Below are 22,533 nucleotides of genomic sequence, written 5' to 3' on the forward strand. Positions count from 1 at the left end.
GTGTTATTAATCCATTTAACCCCTACTTGATTTATTATTCGGACTCTAGGTATACAGTCAGCCATTGCTTCATGCAAACACTTCTTAACTGTCTCCCATGCACTATCAACTTCTAGCCCTTGCAGTTGTACATGCCATGGCACTAAACCAATCAATCTCCGAAGCTTGTCATACTTACCAGCCTGATAATTCCACGTGTACCCTGTCTTAATTGTAAATTCTACACCTTTAGCCACCTCCCAAGTCAAGATCCTATGATCACTCTCACAAATTGGTGGCAACGTGGTCATATTCGTTACCACCAAATTCTCAGATGCAATTACCAGGTCAAGTATTCTCTGACCCCTAGTATTTTCCATTACATGCTGTTGCAGATAGTTATCCCTTAATAACTGCATAAAATCCAATTCATTCCTCCCATGTGTCCTCTCCTCCTTCCAATCAATGTTACCATAGTTGAAATCTCCCATAATAATTACCCTCCTTCCACTCATTTCTTCTATTTGCTTATGCATACTATCTCCACCATCTATTCCATCACCTGGTCTATAGCAGCACCCAACTGTATATTTAGTTCTGCTAGTTTCAATCTCACAACAAATAGCCTCAAATGTGGTCTTTTCTCTATCCTGCAGTTCCACTTCTATTCTTCTTGGCTGTAGCTCATCAGCTATCATCAATAACACTCCTCCCCCCATTTTATTCTCCCTGTCACTCCTGAACACACCATACCCTCTCACATTCAATCCCACTAGATGTTTCATCTTCTGTCAGCCATGTTTCACTAATGCCAATAACCTGAGGTCTGGAAGTGCCAACCAAGGCCAAAAATTCTTCCTTCTTGTTCCTAATACTTCTGGCATTTGTATACATGAATTACAGAAGCAATAGCAGCACCCAACTGTATATTTAGTTCTGCTAGTTTCAATCTCACAACAAATAGCCTCAAATGTGGTCTTTTCTCTATCCTGCAGTTCCACTTCTATTCTTCTTGGCTGTAGCTCATCAGCTATCATCAATAACACTCCTCCCCCCATTTTATTCTCCCTGTCACTCCTGAACACACCATACCCCCTCACATTCAATCCCACTAGATGTGTCATCTTCTGTCAGCCATGTTTCACTAATGCCAATAACCTGAGGTCTGGAAGTGCCAACCAAGGCCAAAAATTCTTCCTTCTTGTTCCTAATACTTCTGGCATTTGTATACATGAATTACAGAAGCCAATTTGTCCCATCCCTATTTTGATGCCTTATACTAACTATCCCATTCTGATTTGTGGTCTTTCTTACTCGCTCGGGCGGGCATATTACACACGTTCACATACTCAACTGTCTCCCTAAAATCTGCATATCTACTTCTTCCCCCCCCCCCCCCCCACTTTAACAACTCCAGTTTCCCTGATTCTGCACATTCACTTCCACTACTTTCGACAACACCTTTTCAAGTCTGCGTAAACCAAATCCATTCAAATGTAAACCATCCATTTTATATAAATCCTTTCTCCCGTTGAACTCATTCCATACATCCACAAATTCCACACCACTCAAACATAATTCATGCATAAAGTCATTAGCAATTATGGCCCTCCTTCTATACTCTTCACTATCATACCACGGCAACAGACTCACCAACCTAACTCTCTCACTCTTCTATTTTGCTACCTCAAGCAATTCCTTCACATCCTCACTTATAGCCTTTTTGTTTCCTTTCAAATCATTTGTACCTGCCGCCACTATCAATTCTTTCACTTTTGCATTCTAATTGACTCGCTTATATTCTTAACGTTCGCACAGGGTCGGTACGATTTTGTTAAACTCTCAACTAACACACCTCTTACTAAGGAATCTCCATACAGCATATGCTCTTTCATTTTGTTTACACTCACTATCATACCCTCATTTTTTCTATCATACTTTTGCCGATTATTAGTCGGTATGCTTGGTAAACATTTTTGGCAACGCTCCAGCTGCCGATTTGCCCTATGTATCGCTCTGCGTAATAAAGCGATCTCACTCATTGCGTCAGTGTCATCATTTTTATTCTCCGATGATTCATTCAATCGTTCTGTATGTTTACCTTCATTCTCATTTTCAATGCCACTCTCACAGCTATCAGGTACTATCACCATTCATACCTCGAATATCACTGTTATTTAGATTCTCACTTTCGTGAACGATATCACTCACACGACCTGAAGCACTCTTTAAATCCTCACATTCTTTACACTTTTTTCACGCATTCACACTCCACGATCGTTGTTTAACCAGACTCCAACTGCTCTCCTCAATGCATACAATTTGCAAACGGTACGCTGAATCAAATCCTTTAAGTTAAGATTTTTACACAAATATAGCGACCTGGACGCGATCTTTGTATTATGGGAGCATGTGCACAGATAATTCTATCAATTTACTATTAAAATACTCAAAAAACACAAAAATCACCCAGACTCGCTAAAATACTAAAAGTAAACAATACTATGTAAATACTATGCAAATTCATCAATTTTTACTCAAAATATCACTTATCTGTTCAGGAGCTATCCACAAACACGACATACCATATAGTCCTCTAGTGAGCTACATCTACATTATGGGATACTAATGCAATCGAAGTTAAGTCATTAGCTTCTATATACAAGTAGCCCCAGTCGTGAAGTGACTTTGTGCATAAACTTTGTTTGCTTACACTTGGATAATGGATTAAACCAAGAATATAACTTCTTGGCATCTTTAATTTATAAGTATAGCCAAGTGGGAAAACTTTCAACATTCACCTTGCTGTTTAATATGTCATGCAATGTGACATGTTCCCAAGGAGTGGATAGAGGGCAAGGTAGTGGCAATGCATAAGAGTAGAATGGAGGTATCACACTATAGATTTGTTTGCATTTCTTCTGTGGTTGTTTAGTGAAAAATTGGTAAGAACTCAGAGAAAATTCAACAGATGAGGGCAGTATCATTTATGCAGGCCATCATGGATTTGTTAAGGAGCACCTTTGTTTTAATAAGATGGATTAACCACTGGTAGTCTTCTTTCACCAGTTCTAACAAACATCAATGTGGAAGCCTTCAAAGCACATTCACTGAAACTTAAGCTATTGGAAAAGATATTAGTGATTTTTTTTTAAAAATCTTTCCTCTTTAATTCGGAGCCATTTCAACAATCCTTTTGATTTTTTATACTATCTCAACAACCAATACTCCAATATAAAATTTACTACTGAACCAGGGTTAAATGGCTTACTTCATTTTTGGATATAAAAACTAAGTTTATATATCCAAAGTTTAAGATCTGTATTTACAGGACGTTGACACAACTATTAAAATGAAGAGCTGAAGAGGCTACAATCTAGCAAAGTAAATTACATGGATATTATTAATCTGCTTATGTTATAACCAGATAAGATAGAAAGTTCAAGTTCTGAAATTTACTAGACAGTAAGTTTTATCTTATCTAGCTATAACATCAATGGATTAATAATATTCATATTAGATCAGATTAGATTATTATTATTATGATTCAGACCTCCATGGAGTCACAAGACTCAGCATGGGAGGTCCATTATAGAAAAAAAAGTCTATCATACTACTCCTTGAACTCATTGACTGTTTGTACTCTCTCACCACTATCTAAGGCAATGCATTCCAGGATTCAACCACCCTCCATGCAAAGAAACCACTCCTCACCCTCCTTTCATAATTTCCAGGGATGGCCCATTGTCCTCGCTCCTTTTCTTTCTCCCCCCCCCATTCCACCAAATGAAAGAATTCCCCAATGTCAATCCTGTAACTACCTCTCAATAGTTCAAACACCATATCACCTCTCCTATTTGCTAAACTCTGCAGTCCACATTCCCTTAGCCTATCTTCATAACTAACATTGTATAGTCCTGATACCATCTTTGTTATTTGCCTCTGCACTCTTTCGACATTTAATTAATCCCCTTCAAATCCTGGGGACCGAATTTGAGAATAGTCCAAGTGTTGTCTGATCAGGACTTTATACAATGGAATGACAACTCTTATCTCTGCAGGTCAGCATCCTTCTCAGTATCACAGTATCCTCTGGGTTATCTTCACCACCTTTGCAATATGTTCCCTGAATTTCAGGTTTCTATCAATCATCATTCCCATATCCCTTGCCTTTCCCACCTCCTCCAGTACAGTTCCAAGAGTGTATGCAGCCTCCAATCGAAGTATCCCAAAACTGACACTCCCATTCATATGCCCTTCTGTCCAGTTTATTCAAATCCTCTTCTTCAGGGCAGATGTGGTGAAATCTTCACTATTACTAATAACCCTTCCCAGCTTCACATCATCCGCAAACAACTGAATATTCCCCTGCAATCCATTGACAATGTCACTGATATAAAGATTAAAAAATACCAGTCTCAGTACCAAGTCCTGTGGGACCCCACTTGTAACCTTCTGCCACCTTGATACTGTTCCTCCATACACCCTCTCTGATACCTAATCCTGAATCCAGTTCACTAACCTGACATTTAAAGCCATGTGCTGCAACTTAAATATCAGCTTATCATGTGGTGCCCTGTCAAATGCCTTTGTAAAATTTGCCTTTCCCCCATCAACCACTCTTGTCACTTTATTATAAAAGGCAATCATATTACTAAAGCAAGGGAGTTCCTTAACATATCCATGTTGACTCTCACAGATAACATTACCCTCATCTGCCCAACGCTGTAAATGATCCCAAGATCAATTGTCAAGATTTTAACAACTACTGATGAAAACACATACTGGTCTATAGTTTGACACTTCCAGTCTTCTACCACCCTTATGCAATGGCACTATCTTACCTTCCTTCCACTCCTTGGGTACCACTATGTCCTTTGTATCAGTCACTCTATTCCCATTTTTATCCAACAATGTCATTCTTCCACAATCATTTCTCCTCCTACTGGGCCATATAGCTAAAAAATTTCCTTAGGATTTTTTCTTGGATCTCAGGACCAATCTCTTCTCATATTCCAGTTTTGCTTTCCTTACCATACTAGTCACTCTCCTGGCCTGAGCATTATATTGTTCATGCATCTGCTCTCCACCGCTCTCCTTTTATCTCTTCCATAACCTCTTTTTAACCTCCGCTTCCTGTTTGATAGTGTTTGTCATCCACTTTACATTTAGGATTCATACATATCAGAACATATTAAAAGGGGTGCTTAAGGGTCAAAGCTGTATAACTGAGAGGAGACCTCCACATAGCTTTTAAAGGAATGCGGAGAACCGACCAGGGTTTCTGACCTAATGTCCAATCCTCACCTTCTCGTGGTGCACCCTGTTGGATATCTACTTGGATACTGAATAAACGAGGATGGGCTGGCAATTTGGGATTTAGCCGACCAAATTGTATTCTTATTGGTTAAACCAAAATAAAAAAAATGATGGTACAACATGACAAAATTTCATGCTGGCTGGGGCATCGCCCGGTTAAACAAGGCCCCCGTTGTTTTCGCCAGGGAACCAGGGTGAACAGCGAAAAGTCAGCTACTGGAACAAATCTGAAAACACACCCCAACTCAACATCACCAGAGTTAAAGATCGGTACTATCAACGTAAGACGCCTGAATGGCAAAGAAATGGAGCTAGCTGAGGAATTAGATAAGTACCAGATCGACATAATAGGGGTGACTGAAACAAAAAAGACTAAAACTGGTGAGATCTTTCTGAGCAATAAATACAAAATGTTATATTCAGGCAATGACAATCAAGGAAAAGAAGGAGTAGCCATAGTATTCAACACAAAATACGAAGCTAATCTTCTTGAATAGCAGTCAGTCTCAAGTAGAGTAATGTGGGCAAATATGAGAATGGGGAACTGGACAATGAGACTTATTGTGCCTATGGTCCCACAGAAAGTTCTACTAAGGTAGAAGTGGAGAAATTTTTTTGAGGCTTTAGAAAAAGCAACTGACACAATGAAAAAAGAAAAGTTGGTCCTTGTTGGGGATCTAAATAGCAGAGTAGGAAATGATTATGAGACATACAAAAATATTTTGGGAAAATTTGGAGAAAAGAGCAAAGTTAATAATAATGGCAAATATCTGTTGGATTTCTGCTCAGGACATGGACTGGTTATTACTAACACCATGTTCCAACATAAAAATGTGCACAAATTCACATCGAGAGAAGAGGCTAGGAATAAGAAAAGTCTCATTGACTATGTTATTGTTGATAGTGATGTTTTCTCCCTAGTGCAGGACACCAGAGTGTACAGAGGATTTGAAATTGGAAGTGATCACTATTTGTCTTGAGCAGGATAAAATTGAATTTCATATTGAAATGAATGACATGTAAGAAAGCTTTAAAGCGAATAAAAGTTGAGAGCAGCTCTCAGATGTGAAATGTAGACTAAAATACACAAAGATTATTGGAAAAAAAATGAAACAGTTTGAGAACAGGAATCAAACCTTGGAGATTCAGTGGCAAACTCTGAAAAAAACATTGATTGATTCTGCCAGAGAGGCATGTGGTGAAGTTGTCTGCAAGGATAGAAAAATTAGAACTCCCTGGTGGACACAGGAAGTTAAAGAGGCAGTGAAGGAAAAGAAGAAAGCATATCAAAAGTTCCTGTCAAATAAGTCAGCTTGTGCTCTTAGAGAATATAGAGACAAATGCAAGAATGCTAAACACTGTGTAAAACTAGCTAAACAAAAGTCATGGGAGGACTGTGGCAAGAATATAAAAAATAAATATCAAGAAGGTAGCAAAATATTCTGGAGGTTGTTGAAGAAGCTTAGAAATGGAGGAAAGAGTGCTGTAAAAGGAGTTAGAGATGATAAAGGTGACATGAAAATTGGAGAAAAAGATATCCTTGAAGTATGGAGTAATTACTTTGAAAAACTGCTAAATGAAACAAGCAGTGATGACAGCACAGTGGTAAAAAACACTGACCAGGCATGCAGGCAGGAATACATATACATACTTGAAGTAGAAAAAGCCATCAAGGCTTGAAATGTGGAAAGGCAGCTGGAGTAGATGATATTCGACCAGAAATGCTGAAGTATGGTGGTATAAGAGTCTTACAGTGGCTGCACTGCATAGTTCAGAAAACCTGGAAAGAGGGACAAATTCCCGATGATTGGAGTAGAGCTCTCATAGTACCCATATATAAAAAGGGAAATAAAACTGAATGTGAGAATTAAAGAGGTATTTCCCTACTGAGTGTTCCTGGCAAGATCCATGCAAGTATACTTGCGAAACAGTTGAGAAGAATTGCGGAAGAAAAGCTTGGTGAAGAACAAGCTGGATTCAGGCCAAACAGAGGCTGTCAGGATCAGATCTTCACTTTACGACAAATAGTTTAGAAATCATGGGAATATAACAAAGATCTGTATTTAAGTTTTGTCGATTTGGAAAAGGCATATGACAAGGTGCCAAGAGAGAAGCTATTCAATACGCTACAGTTATATGGTGTCAATGGGGCATTATATCAAGCAATACTTAGTCTTTATTTGAGTTGTAAGTCAGCAGTTAGAATGGAAGGAACTACAGGAAGATGGTTTAATGTTAAATCTGGTGTGAGACAAGGATGTACATTATCCCCTCTGTTATTCATTATCTATATGGATCACATTATGATAGGAAAGTTGTATTAAACATGATATCAAAATTGGAGATGTTAATGTCAGATCTTTGCTTTATGTGGATGATGTTATACTTCTAAATAAATCCGCTACAAGTTTGCAAGATTCCCTGACTAAATTGAATAGCTGTTGTAATAGATATGGTATGAAGGTCAGCAATAAAAAGACAAAGACAATGAAAATAGGCAGAATCATTGAAAATGTCAACTGTGTTGTGAATGGAGAACCTGTGGAACAAGTAAAACATTTCAGCTACTTAGGCACGATTTTTACTGACGATGGTAAATTAAATATAGAAACAGACAACAGAATCAGCAAAGCTGGTATGGTGGGAAGTCAATTGAATAATTCATATGGAATAAGAGAGAAATTAGTTGGAACACTAGATTAGCTGTATACAAGACAGTATTCAAACCAGTTTTAACTTATGGATCTGAGAGCTGGGTCAGAAGTAAAAACACTCTTGACCAAAGACTAGAGACCGCAGATAATGAGAGTCCTGAGAAAGATTAGAGGTGTGAACAGATGGCATCAATGGCAATATCATATTAAAACCGAGGATATTAGGAAAGAACTTGACATTGTCATCATCCAGGAATGCGTTAGCAGAGCTAATCTCAGGTGGTATGGTTACCTAAACAGAATGGGCGAGGAAAGATTAGCAAAACAAGTGTTCTCTGCCAGGTTGGCAGGAAAACGACCCAGAGGAAGACCAAGATATAGGTGGATTGATACAGAACAAAGTGCCTTAGACGATAGAAATGCAAGCTCTGATAATGTTGGAGTCTTAACAAGTAACAGACTGATATGGAGGAAAATTGTAGATAGGAAGTTAGTAATGATAATTTTTTCATGTAGTACTATCATATCCTGTACACCCCTTGTGGGTACATGGCAGGAATTTGATGATGATGATGACATATTAGAATATAAATTAAAGATACCAAGAAATTATATACTTGGTTTAATCCTTTATCCAAGTGTAAGCAAACACAGTTTGCACCTGAAGTATTTTCAGGACTTGGACAACTTGTATATATAGAAGCTAATGACTTCACATCAATTCCTTAGTATCCCATAATGCAATGCATTATATGAAGGGTCACTACCCAGACCGGTTTTGACATTTATTGAGGTCTCATTGATGGGAGCCAGACCCAGAGGTGATACTAAGGTTGAATTAATGCAGAAGTCATATTTTCATATACGAGTAGCCAAAAGGTGGCAAGTGATGTGAAGTCATTAGCTTCTATATACGAATTCCCAAGTCCTGAAAATACTTCAGGTGCAAACTGTATTTGCCAAGTATATAATTTCTTGGTATTATTATTATTACTTGACACCTCCAGGGAGTTCAAAGACTCATCAAGGGAGGGTACCTGCTCTACAGCTCTGTCTCCATCACTAAATTCACCAGCGAACCGCAACTATACCAATGTCATTGATTCGAACTGACCGACCTGGCTGACCACTCGACCAGCCAGGTCGGTTTCTTTAATTATATTATAACTAAGTGGAAAAAACTTCCATCATACATATTAGGATTCATAGTCCTATTTTAGCTTTCAGTTGCTGAGCCCTGTTCAACATATAATACACCATCCAAACCATCTTAACCTGTTTTTCCCCCATTTTTTCAACTATTGATATCACTCCCAAACTACCTTTGATAAATTCATTTCTAATTTTATCCTTTCTCGTTATTCTGCACATCCACCTTAACATTCTCATCTCTACCACATTCGTCCTTTGCTCATGCATTTTCTTTACAGCCTAACATTTTGATCCACACAACATGGCAGGCCTCACAACTGACTTATAGAACCTCCCCTTTAGACAAATCAGGACATGCTTGTCACACAAAACATTGCTGGCTTCTCTCCACTTTAACCATCCCTTGCTAATTCTACCAGTCACCTCTTCAATCTCACCATCTCTCTATAATACTGAGCCTAAATACCTAAACTTTTCTTTTCTCTCCAAAATATAGTTTTTGATCATTACTAAGGTATTCTCTTCATCATTTCTTTCTCCACTAAAACGGCACTCCATATATTCTTTTTTTATCCTACTCAATCTTAATCCATTACATTCCAATGCCTTCCTCCACTCTTCCAATGTTGAATTAGTCCTCTCTCCTGTATATGCAATCAAAACTACATCATCTGCAAACATCATACACCATGACACCTCTCCCTGCACCAATTCAGTATGATCATCTAATATCAATGAAAACAAATATGGATTAAGGGAAGAGCTCTGGTGTAACCCAAATATCACTGAGAAATATTCAGTGTCACCATTACCTATTGCTACTAATAAATATTTCTTTCACAAATGCTCAAGCACTAATGATATCTCGCCTTTCCAATTCCTCCCTCCATGGAACTGCCCCAAGTTGATATCTAAGACTAGTATAATAGCTAGACTAGTATAATATACCAGGTCCCTTGCAGCTGTAAGCTGTCCTACTTTGGCCAAACAGGCAGGACAGCAAATATCAGAATTTCAGAACACAAGGACTACATTCGGTTTTCACCAATACAGCCACTCTGGTCTTGCTGACCATGCGCTGGATACCTGCCATAGAATACGGTGGAAGAAAGCCAGGATAATACACCATAGCAAATACAGATATGAAAGGCTTGTCATAGAATCAGCTTCAGCCCTAAGAAACGATCCAAACCTCAACAAATTTGGCTGCATGAGACTTCCTCAAATTTGGGAAACCTACATCAGAAGACATTCCGCCCAGTCGCCCAAGAATACCAACATTGCCTGCTAGAGGGCACCATCAGGACTTTAGGAGAAATGATAGCTTCATACTTCTTCCTCACTTATTGTTTTGTTGTGCCTGCGTGCACGTATCTTGTACTTAAGTTCTTGAAAATGGCAACGTGATGTTGCCAAAATATAAAAATACATTAAAATTTTAATGTATATCCTAGTACGTTGTAATTTCCTTAAATAATATAGTGAAAATGCATAACCAACGTCTAAGCCTTTCCACGAGAATTAGTATAATAGCCTGCCTTATAATTCCACATATAATTCCCTTCTCTTTGATACAGCTATATGTCTATTTATCTTCCAAGTCAAAACCACATGGTCACCCTTGCCAACTGGTGGGAGAGATGTCATTTCAGTTATTATCAACTCTTCTGATGCTATGACCAAATCCAAAACTCTTGAACTTTGTGTTCCTTCTACTACATGTTGTCTAAGACATTTGTTCCTCAAGAATTCTAAAATTTCCATTCCCTTATTACTACATGCAGTTTCCTCTTCCAAATTTATACTGCTATAGTTAAAATCTTCCATAACAATCATTCTTTTTGCACTTGCCAAGTTCAACTATTATGCTCCCTGGCTTGTAGCAACAACCCCACTATCCTGTCCTGCCCCCCTCTACCTCAACACTGCATGCTTTCAAAACTATTAGTGCTATTTCCCTCCAAATCCTCCACTCTGAGAGTATATAAGGCATCACTTATCATAAGCAGTACTTCACCACCGCATTTTCCCTTCCTATCCTGTCGAAAAACACTGTACCCTGCTACTTCTATTCCTATTAGTATATCATCTTCTGTCAACCATGTCTCAGAGATCCCAATAATCTTTGAAAAGGCTGATGCTTTCAGTACCACTAATTCATCTCCTTTATTTCATATACTCCTGGCATTAGTATAATGAATCACAGCATTGTCACTGTTTCTATATCTATCATTATCCCCTCCAGACTCCACTGGATTCAGCATTACCTGATGTATTCCCCTTATCCCAAGCACCTATTCCAACAAGAGGCCACCCCCCCCCTGCTACCATCCACCCTGATAATTCTAGTTTTCCTGTATTGACACAGTGACTCATTCAGAGAAGAGCATTCTTTCCATATGCCTACATCCTTCCTCATTTAAATGCAAGCCATCTCTCACATGAAGGTCCTTTCTGTCCTCAAATGCACTCCAAGCATCCACGTATTCCAAGCTTCTCTTTTGAAACATTTTGGCTATTATACTATCCCTTATTAATTCTCTTCTCCACAGCTCTGCATTATCACACCTGAGCAACATAAACACACACACACAATCTTCCCTCTCTCAGTCTTCTTCTGTACAACTTCAAGTATGAACCTCAGATCCCTTGCAGCATGATTCACACTGCCTCTCAAGTCATTCGTGCACACTATCACAATCATCTCCTCCACCCTTTCATCTCACTTAATTGCTATAGCCACACTTTCTATCGTTCCTCCAGGCAGACAATTCTCAGGCATTCTATCTCGCACACAGATTAGATTTTGTGTGGAGCGGATTACCAAAATTGGTTGTAAGTTCCTTGAGAGTGAATGGATTCAAGGAAAGGTATGATAGGATTTGTGTGTATAATGGTTAATTTGGGTCTCCCATGATGATGCATGGAGATGCCATATGAAAAAATAATAACATAATTTAATGACTATGAAACTATTAACTGGTAATTAATTTACGGAATTAACAACGCATATAAAGTAAATTAATTAAAGATAACTTTAATGAATCACTTCTATATTTCGACAATGTCACATTGTCATCTTCAGGAACATAAAGATATGGTATGTGCACTACAGGAACTAACAAAGCAAATGAGGAAGAAATTAAGACACTAATTTTGTTCCTAAAGTCCTAATGGTGCCCTTTTGCGGGCTAATTTGGTAGTCTTGGACGTCGGGCTGAAGTTCTCATAATGAAAGTCTCCCAAATTTGGGGCAGTTTCATGCACCCAAATTTGTTGAGGTTAGGAACGTTTTTTAGAGCTGCTGAAGATTCTTTGAATAATCTTTCGTATTTAAACTTGCTGCGATGGATTATTTTTGTCTTCTTCCAACGAATTTTATGGTGGGTATCTAAGGCATGGTCTGCCAGCCCAGAGCGGCTGTACTGGTGAAACCGGATGTAGTCTTGGTGTTCTGAAATCCTGATATTTGTTGTTCTGCCTGTTTGGCCAAAGTAGGACAATTTGCAGCTGCAAGGGACCTGGTATACACCAGGTAGGTCTAGGGGAAGTGGTTGGTCTTTGGTAGAGCGGATAAGGGATGCCAACTTTTTATATGGTCTGTAATAGGAAGTAAGGTCATATTTCTTGAGGATATTAGTTATTTTTTCAGAGGTGCCCTGGATGTAGGGGATAGTGATAGACTTGGTGTAGTCTTTATTGTTGAGGGGGGGAGGGGGGTTGTGGTTCTCAGGTTTTAGTATTTTTTGGATTTTTTTGGGGTTATAGCTATTGGCTAAGAAAGTGTTGAGGATGTGGTTTAGTTCCATAGTCAGGGCCTTGTCATCTGAGCAGATTAATTTTGCCCTGTTATATAGTGTTTTTATCACCCCATATTGTTGTGAGGGGGGGGGTGGAATTGCTGGTGAATGTATCTGCCAGTGTGGGTGGGTTTTCTGTAAACAGAGAAAACCAAAGATCCATCAAGCTGGCGGGTGATTAAAGTGTCTAGGAAGGGGAGGGTGTTGTTTTCCTCTTTTTCTAAGGTGAACTGGACTCTGGGATGTTGGTTGTTTAAGTGTGTTAGGAAGGAGTGGAGTGAGTCTGAGCCATGTGGCCAAATAGCAAACACATCATCCACATAACGAAGCCAAATAGTGGGTTTTTGTGGGGCGGAGTTTAAGGCTTTTTTTTCAAATGTCTCCATAAAGAAATTGGCCAAGGGTGGGGAAAGTGGTGAACCCATGGCTGTCCCCTCTATCTGTTTGTAGAAATTTCCTTGCCAAACGAAATAGCCTGAGTTCATTGTGAACTGAAATAGGGCTGAGATATCGGGAGGAAACTTGGCTTGGATGAGCTCAAGGGTTTCTTTGAGTGGGACATTAGTGAATAGGGAGGAGACGTCAAAACTGACCATTATGTCAGTGTGTTGGAGTGTGTCAAATAAACTTCGTGGATGATCATGATTCTAGTGGTAAGACTTATACGTTGGTTAGACATAACTGGTAATTAATTTACGGAATTAACAATGCATATAAAGTAAATTAATTAAAGATAACTTTAATGAATCACTTCTATATTTCGACAATGTCACATTGTCATCTTCAGGAACATAAAGATATGGTATGTGCACTACAGGAACTAACAAAGCAAATGAGGAAGAAATTAAGACACTAATTTTGTTCCTAAAGTCCTAATGGTGCCCTCTTGTGGGCTAATTTGGTAGTCTTGGCCGTTGGGCTGAAGTTCTCATAATGAAAGTCTCCCAAATTTGGGGCAGTTTCATGCACCCAAATTTGTTGAGGTTAGGAACGTTTTTTAGAGCTGCTGAAGATTCTTTGAATAATCTTTCGTATTTAAACTTGCTGTGATGGATTATTTTTGTCTTCTTCCAACGAATTTTATGGTGGGTATCTAAGGCATGGTCTGCCAGCCCAGAGCGGCTGTACTGGTGAAACCGGATGTAGTCTTGGTGTTCTGAAATCCTGATATTTGTTGTTAAACAAATATCAGGATTTCAAAATGTGATAAACGCTCACACACTACACTGGCAACACACCATCACACATAAAAAACTCGGCCCACTTTAAAGCCAGTATAGAAAACCTCACACTCCAACACACTGACATAATGGTCAGTTTTGACGTCTCCTCCCTATTCACTAATGTCCCACTCAAAGAAACCCTTGAGCTCATCCAAGCCAAGTTTCCTCCCGATATCTCAGCCCTATTTCAGTTCACAATGAACTCAGGCTATTTCGTTTGGCAAGGAAATTTCTACAAACAGATAGAGGGGACAGCCATGGGTTCACCACTTTCCCCACCCTTGGCCAATTTCTTTATGGAGACATTTGAAGAAAAAGCCTTAAACTCCGCCCCACAAAAACCCACTATTTGGCTTCGTTATGTGGATGATGTGTTTGCTATTTGGCCACATGGCTCAGACTCACTCCACTCCTTCCTAACACACTTAAACAACCAACATCCCAGAGTCCAGTTCACCTTAGAAAAAGAGGAAAACAACACCCTCCCCTTCCTAGACACTTTAATCACCCGCCAGCTTGATGGATCTTTGGTTTTCTCTGTTTACAGAAAACCCACCCACACTGGCAGATACATTCACCAGCAATTCCACCCCCCCCCCCCCTCACAACAATATGGGGTGATAAAAACACTATATAACAGGGCAAAATTAATCTGCTCAGATGACAAGGCCCTGACTATGGAACTAAACCACATCCTCAACACTTTCTTAGCCAATGGCTATAACCCCAAAAAAATCCAAAAAATACTAAAACCTGAAAACCACAACCCCCCTCCCCCCCTCAACAATAAAGACTACACCAAGTCTATCACTATCCCCTACATCCAGGGCACCTCTGAAAAAATAACTAATATCCTCAAGAAATATGACCTTACTTCCTGTTACAGACCATATAAAAAGTTGGCATCCCTTATCCGCTCTACCAAAGACCAACCACTTCCCCTAGACCTACCTGGTGTATACCAGGTCCCTTGCAGCTGCAAATTGTCCTACTTTGGCCAAACAGGCAGAACAACAAATATCAGGATTTCAGAACACCAAGACTACATCCGGTTTCACCAGTACAGCCGCTCTGGGCTGGCAGACCATGCCTTAGATACCCACCATAAAATTCGTTGGAAGAAGACAAAAATAATCCATCACAGCAAGTTTAAATACGAAAGATTATTCAAAGAATCTTCAGCAGCTCTAAAAAACGTTCCTAACCTCAACAAATTTGGGTGCATGAAACTGCCCCAAATTTGGGAGACTTTCATTATGAGAACTTCAGCCCAACGGCCAAGACTACCAAATTAGCCCGCAAGAGGGCACCATTAGGACTTTAGGAACAAAATTAGTGTCTTAATTTCTTCCTCATTTGCTTTGTTAGTTCCTGTAGTGCACATACCATATCTTTATGTTCCTGAAGATGACAATGTGACATTGTCGAAATATAGAAGTGATTCATTAAAGTTATCTTTAATTAATTTACTTTATATGCGTTGTTAATTCCGTAAATTAATTACCAGTTATGTCTAACCAACGTATAAGTCTTACCACTAGAATTATGAAACTATTAATAACTAATTCTATGCTCCTATGTAATTGCTGTCTTAATAATGATGAATTAATCAAGGAACTCAAATTTTTGATTATTACCTTCCTACAAAATGACTACGACAAACAGACTATCTCTAGCTTCCTTTCTGGCCAATAAACTCAACATCTTCCCAACAAGGAAATAACCAGTTGCATTGCTCTTCTCTATATTGACTCTGTTCCTGTCAAGTTAGCCAGAATTCTCAAACAGTATAAAATCAAATCATTCACCTTCTTCATAAAAATATGATCCTTACTTTAATCTGTTAAGCTTAAATATCCACTGAAATACCATGGAATTTATGGTCTATGGTTTGACTGCAACATATACTCAGCACCACACTAAAAAACATGGCAGAGATGTGAGGCCATGGTACTTTTCAGCATGTTATCCTCAGCCCACTTGCATGATGACCTAGCAGAAAGACACCAATTTTTTGAAATACACTTGAAACCCAATATAGTAGTTACAAGTCAAAGAAAAGAACTGGGAATCTACAGAAATATGTTGGACCTTATGAACTTAAAGGTCCAACATAAATTCAAGGTCCAATGTAAATTCAAGCATACATACAACTATTTTGAATGACAAGATAATATTGTACATAATACTACATAGCACCACATCTGTTGGCAATATGTCACTCATTTACTGTCTGTAAATGACAGTTTGTTCTCATACTTTTTTTTTTAACATCAGAATTGCCTTTATCACAAAAACTAGTTATGTTTATATTACAATAATATAGTATGCTTTGTACCTTTCCAGCTTAGGCCAAAAACTGTTACCCACACACACTCAAAATATGTGATCAGTTTAACAAAAATTTTAAATCATAATCTTATTATTAACTAATTCTGAAATACCTAAGGCGAAACTGCTCTATGTTGTAGATTAAACAGAAACCTCCAGGTCTTCCGCAAAGAGCTTTCCATAATATACACGTGGAATCTATTACATTTCCAAATATAATTGGAGATGGTATGTAACCTGAAAAGAAACATAGCTATTTATTTCTTTTTAAACAGTTATTCTAAAATAATTTCTTCCTTTACATTATACCTATTATATTATATCATGCCTATCATACCTTTCCTTAAATATATTCACTGACAAAATACATTATAAAAAATTATGGAGACAACTACCGTGTTAGTTGTCTCCATAGTTTTTCAAAATGTATGCTGATCACCATGTAGGCATGAAGGAAAGGACACTGACAAAATACTCCTGAATAAATCTATTTTTGTACATCTTTTTAAGAATAGCCTTTCTCTCTGTTGTAATGAAAAAATTCACTTTTTGCCACACAGACAAAATGCTGGAATTAAAACTGGTTTAATTATTTTTACATTTCTCTTTCTTTAATAACATTCTCACCCTATGAATGTGAGAAATAAGAATGTTCTTAATTTTTTTGCATTGTAACTATTGGTTAGAGAGGTAGAATGAATAAAGGTAAGATCTGCTGTAATCAGGGCCTGGTTGGTGGTTCTAAGGCTTCATACCTAACAGCATGGCTGTCTACGGTCACTAGTGTATGAATTAAACATGTCCCTCTTAGAACTTTAGATTTCCAGTCTAATATCTTCCATTTATTTGTTTGTGTGTCACAATTTTTATATTGTATCTCAATGATGTCTCTATGACAGACAAAATGCTGGAATTAAAACTGGTTTAATTGTTTCTTGTGATATCATCATTTTATTAAATCATGATATGGGCTTCACATAACCAGCTCTTAAGCCTAACACATCAACTGATCCTAGTATGTCTTGATCAGAATAAGGGCCTTATCATCAACAGGATAAAGCACCTTCATAGTGCAATTGGAAGAACAACAGTACATTGTGCCCTTCAATTGGAATACACTTTTATGAAGTGTATTCCAATTGAATTTAACTCCATATGAAGTTAAATTCTCGTCATCATGTGGATTTTTTCAATTGAAGGCGAGTTAGATGATCTCATATGGAGGTAGCAGTTTTTTTTTCTCCTGGAAACTTTGGTTTTTCATCCTGCATACAGACAAATTGGCCTTCAGAACACATGCAATTTACATATGTTGTGAAGGCCAAAGAACACATGTAAACATGTTAGTTTTGCTGTAGTTGGTGGATTAAGTGGTGGAGACGGAGAATTATAGAGTAGATGCTCTCCCTTGATGAGTCTTTAAGACTCTTTGGAGGTGTCATGAAATAATTCAAGACAAGCAACCATCAACATGAGGGATTTTTGACAAGATCTTTTATATTTTGGAAAAACATTGTTATTTCCACCACCCTCTGTGAAGCATAAAAAGAAAAGAAGCAAAACAGGCAGAAGAATTAGAGAAGTTCTACTTCAAAATAACTAATGGTACCAAAATTGGCATGCAAGATTCTGATATATAAGAAATACAAGATGTTATATTCAGGCATTAAAGATCAGAAAAAGAAAGAAGTAATAGCTACTTCTTTCTTTTTCTGATCTTTAATGCCTGAACATAACATCTTGTATTTCTTATATTCAACACTAAACACAAGGATAATTTTGAATGGCAAGAATATCAATTATTAGTGAATGTGGTCCCACAGAAGGTTCTCTGGAGATCTAAATAGCAGAGTAGGAAATGAATACCAGATAGACAGAAATGTTTTCCAAAAAAAAAAAAAGCTGATAATGCTAAGTACCTGATGGATTTCTGTTCATGATATTAGCCATTGCTAATATCATGTTCCAACATAAAGATGTGCACAAATTCACATGGAGAAAAAATATCTTCATGCTAGTTCAGAACACAAGAGTGTACAGGGAGTTTGAAATAGGAAGTGATCAAGTTTTAAGCAGGGTAAAATTAAATGTCATATTATAAAGAAAAGTGTGCAAAAAATTTTTTAAAAGAATCAAAGTGGAGCAGCTTCATAGGTAAAATTCCCACTCAAATAAACAAACAATAAGAAAAATTGAAAGAACTTGGAAATAACCAAATCTGAGACTTACTAGCAGACTGCAGAAAACACTGCTTCAGCCAAAGAGGAATGTGATGAAGTTGTCTGCAAGAGAAAAATCATAACTCCATGGTGAACTCAGGAAGTTAAAGAGGCAGGCATGGAAAATAAATTACATCAAAAGTTCACAGCAAGTATAAGAATAAGGCAAATGTTGCCTTATTCTTATACTTGCATGTTGCTGCCACCTTCCTGATGGAAGGTGGCAGCAACATGTTATAGATGCTATCAATAAAGGCAGAAATGGCGGAATGCCATCAAAATCTTAAAATGTGGAAAAGAGTCGAGTACGACTATTACCATTAGTCGTACTGAAAATTTTCTGTTTCAAACCTATAACTTATAGGATTATGCATCACATTTCTCCTTTTCTACCTAGCAACTGCTTTCTGTAACATAAAAATTTATTTTTTTGTTACAGAAAGATCATTACACAGACTTGACACATCTTCATCACCTCCACCTCTTCCTAATTCCAAAGAAACCAAGGTGATCAAGATCTGTGCAAAATAGTTCAGATAAGGTCAATGCCTTATAAAGAGATAACCTCTTCATTCTTGCTTATCTGGTATAATAAGCAGGTAATTTTTCAACAGATGAATAGAAGCAGGACAAGGGGTCATCTCTAGGATTTATGTAAGAGTGGTTAGTAACTGTGTGTGCAGATTAGGCACTTTGCTTGGAGAGTGGTGAATGAGTGGAATGGATCGGCTATGAGGTAGCAATCCAGCTTGTAGAGGTAGTTGTAATATAACGTAATGTAAAAATAAATTTAAATGTATATAAAATTGATAAAAATAGGGGGAAAAAATCTTGGCCTACCTATGGTAGAAATGCACTATAGGTTTGCTAATAACCATAACCTTTTGTGGGTAGAAACTAAAAAAGTTGGGGTTGATTCAATGGTGAATTTAAGAAGAGGTATGATAGGTATTGTGTGAATAATGGTTAGTTGTTGAAAGTTTTTTTACACTTGGTTATAAATTAAAGATTCAAAAGAAATTATATTCTTGTTTAATTTTATCCATGTGTAAGCAAAGTTTGTGTGTGAAGTATCTTCACGACTAAACTACTTGTATATAGAGGCCTATGACTTCACATAAACTGCCTTAGTATTGCATGATGCAAAGCAGACATTCTTTCGAGTGTGTACAATGCTTTTAATCCTATTCATTTTTAGGTGTTCATCCACCTATATTTCAACATCAGTATTTGTCATCCCAGTTACTGCATTATCTCCACTGAGATATGCCTTTGCAAAGTGATCACTTGATACAATTCTTCTGCTTCAAACACCTCTTTATCATTAGCATTCATCAACATTATTCTACCATATCCATTCTTCGTTTTACTTGCCACACACTGAAAAAACTTTTTGGGATTACCTTTGCCATAAGTAATTTACTCCCATACCCAGATTTTATCTTCCTTACCATACTGGTTACCCTTCTATCCTGTGCACTGCATGCTTGTGCACTTGACCACCTTTTCTCTTTAAATTTCCTCCACAGCTTCTGTTTAATGATGGTATTCTTCCATATAATTCCCACTTGATTTATACTTGACTTCAGGTATATAATCAGATTCTATCCCTTCAGACATCCCTTTATCATTTCCAATGCACTATGTTTTATGTCTTCCATATGTCATGGTCAGAAGTATGCAGTTTCTGAATATTTTTCTCAGACAGTCTGTAACAGTATGAATATGAACTGACTGAGAATGTTCATATTCTCAAAGGAGATGAATTATTTTTTGTTTTGAAGGTTTTTTCCTGATTATTTTCCATGCTTTAAAAACTCTGCATGTTCACAATAAAATTATTACTCAAGACCACCACAGAACCACAAAATTCACTGTGAGAGGCCCATCTCAGACAGCACAAAGTCGAATGTACCACTGCTTAAACCAATTCACCATTCATGATCTCATCACCCTATCAGACAATGCATTCAACAGTCTAACCATCCTCCATGCAAAAAAAAAAAAAAAAAGCACTCCTCACCTTCTTGCTCAACACTTCTATGTGTAACTTACAGGGATGGAAGTTACAAATCTCTGATGGAAGTTCTACCATACAACAGATCAGAACAGTGTGAACCCTGTAACTACCTCTCAGCAGGTTAAATATCTTAATGACCTCTTCAATCTACTAAACTCTGCAGTTCACATGCCCTGAAGTGAACCCAAATATATTAACATTGTACAGTCATTTTTGTACTCCACCTCTGCACCCTCACCAAGCTTAATTTATCCCAATGACCAAATCTGAGTACAGTAATCCTGATGTGGTCAGATCAAGGCTTTATATATAATGGACTCACCACTTGTCTCTCTCTCTCTGTCTGCTGGTCACTGTCCTCAGTATTGCACAGTCATTCACTGGCTTATATTCACCACTTTCATAATTTTTTCTCCTAAACTACAATTCTCTATCAATTCTCACCAAAAGATACAGTTCCAGAAACAGAATATGCAGATTCTTATCACAGAATCCCACACTCATCATCATCATCATCAAATTCCTGCCATGTACCCTCCAGGGGTGTACAGGATATGATAGTACTACATGAAAAATTTACATCATTACTAACTTCCTATCTACAATTTTCCTCCAAATCAGTTGGTTACTTAGACTTCATTATCAGATCTTATATTTCTATCATCTAAGGCACTTTTTACCATATCAATCCACCTATATCTTGGTCATCCAAGTTACTGAGTTGTTTTCCTGCCAACCTGGCAGAGAACACTTGTTTTGCTAATCATGCCCATTTTGTTTAAGTGACCATACCACCTGAGATTAGCTCTGCTAATGCATTCCTGGATGCTGACAATGTCAAGTTCTTTCCTAATATCCTTGTTTTTAATACACCATTGCCATTGATGCCATCTGTTCACACCTTTAATCTTTCTCAGGACTCTCATATCTGCAGTCTCTAGTCTTTGGTCAAGTGTTTTACTTCTGACCAAGCTCTCAGATCAATAAGTTAAAACTGGTTTGAACACTGTCTGTATACAGCTAATTTAGTGTTCTGACTAATTTCTCTCTTATTCCATATGAATTTATTCAATTGACTTCCTACCATACCAGCTTTGTTGATTCTGTTGTCCATTTCCATATTTAATTTACCATCTTCACTAAAAATCGTGCCTAAGTAGCTGAAATGTTTTACTTGTTCCACAGGTTCTCTATTCACAATGCAGTTGACATTTTCAATGCTTCTGCCTATTTTCATTGTCTTTGTCTTGTTATTGCTGACCTTCATACCATATCTATTACAACAGTTATTCAATTTAGTCAGGGAATCTTGCAGACTTGTAGCGGATTTATTTAGAAGTATAACATTGAAGTATAACATAAAGCAAAGAGCTGACATTAACATATCCAATTTTGATATCGGGTTTAATATCACTTTCCTTCATAATGTTATCCATACAGACAATGAATAACAGAGGGGATAATGTACATCCTTGTCTGACACCAGATTTAACATTAAACCATCTTCCTGTAGTTCCTTCCATTCTAACTGTTGACTTACAACTTAAATAAAGACTAAGTATTGCTTGATATAAAGCCCCATTGACACCATATAACTGTAGCATATTGAATAGCTTCTCTCTTGGCATCTTGTGATATGCCAAACTCTAAGACCTTATATTTAGATGCATTAAACTGACACTAGGTTCATTTGCTCATCTGTCCAGCTTGTTCAAATCCTCTTGAAGGACTACCACATGAGCACTATAATCCTTCTCAGCTTCACCTCATCTCTAAACAATGAACATTCTCTGTAATCCACTGAAAATGTAATTGATATAATGGTTAAACAATAAG

The 22,533-nt window shown here is 37.6% G+C and overlaps 1 protein-coding gene across 1 annotated transcript in view; it reads right to left on the reverse strand.

The window, feature by feature from the left end:
* Window positions 1-22,533, reverse strand: part of Oatp30B (Organic anion transporting polypeptide 30B) — a 386,218-nt gene that overhangs the window by 17,190 nt on the left and 346,495 nt on the right. Inside the window, exon 16 of the mRNA XM_090393536.1 lies at window positions 16,572-16,695. Within this exon, the coding sequence (XP_090249662.1) occupies window positions 16,572-16,695 (124 nt within the window). The remainder of the gene's footprint in view (window positions 1-16,571; window positions 16,696-22,533) is intronic.

This window comes from Typopeltis vanoorti, chromosome 5, assembly GCF_054136105.1.
Source record: "Typopeltis vanoorti isolate ZY-2024b chromosome 5, IOZ_Tvanoo_1.0, whole genome shotgun sequence".
Lineage (NCBI taxonomy): Eukaryota > Metazoa > Arthropoda > Arachnida > Uropygi > Thelyphonidae > Typopeltis > Typopeltis vanoorti.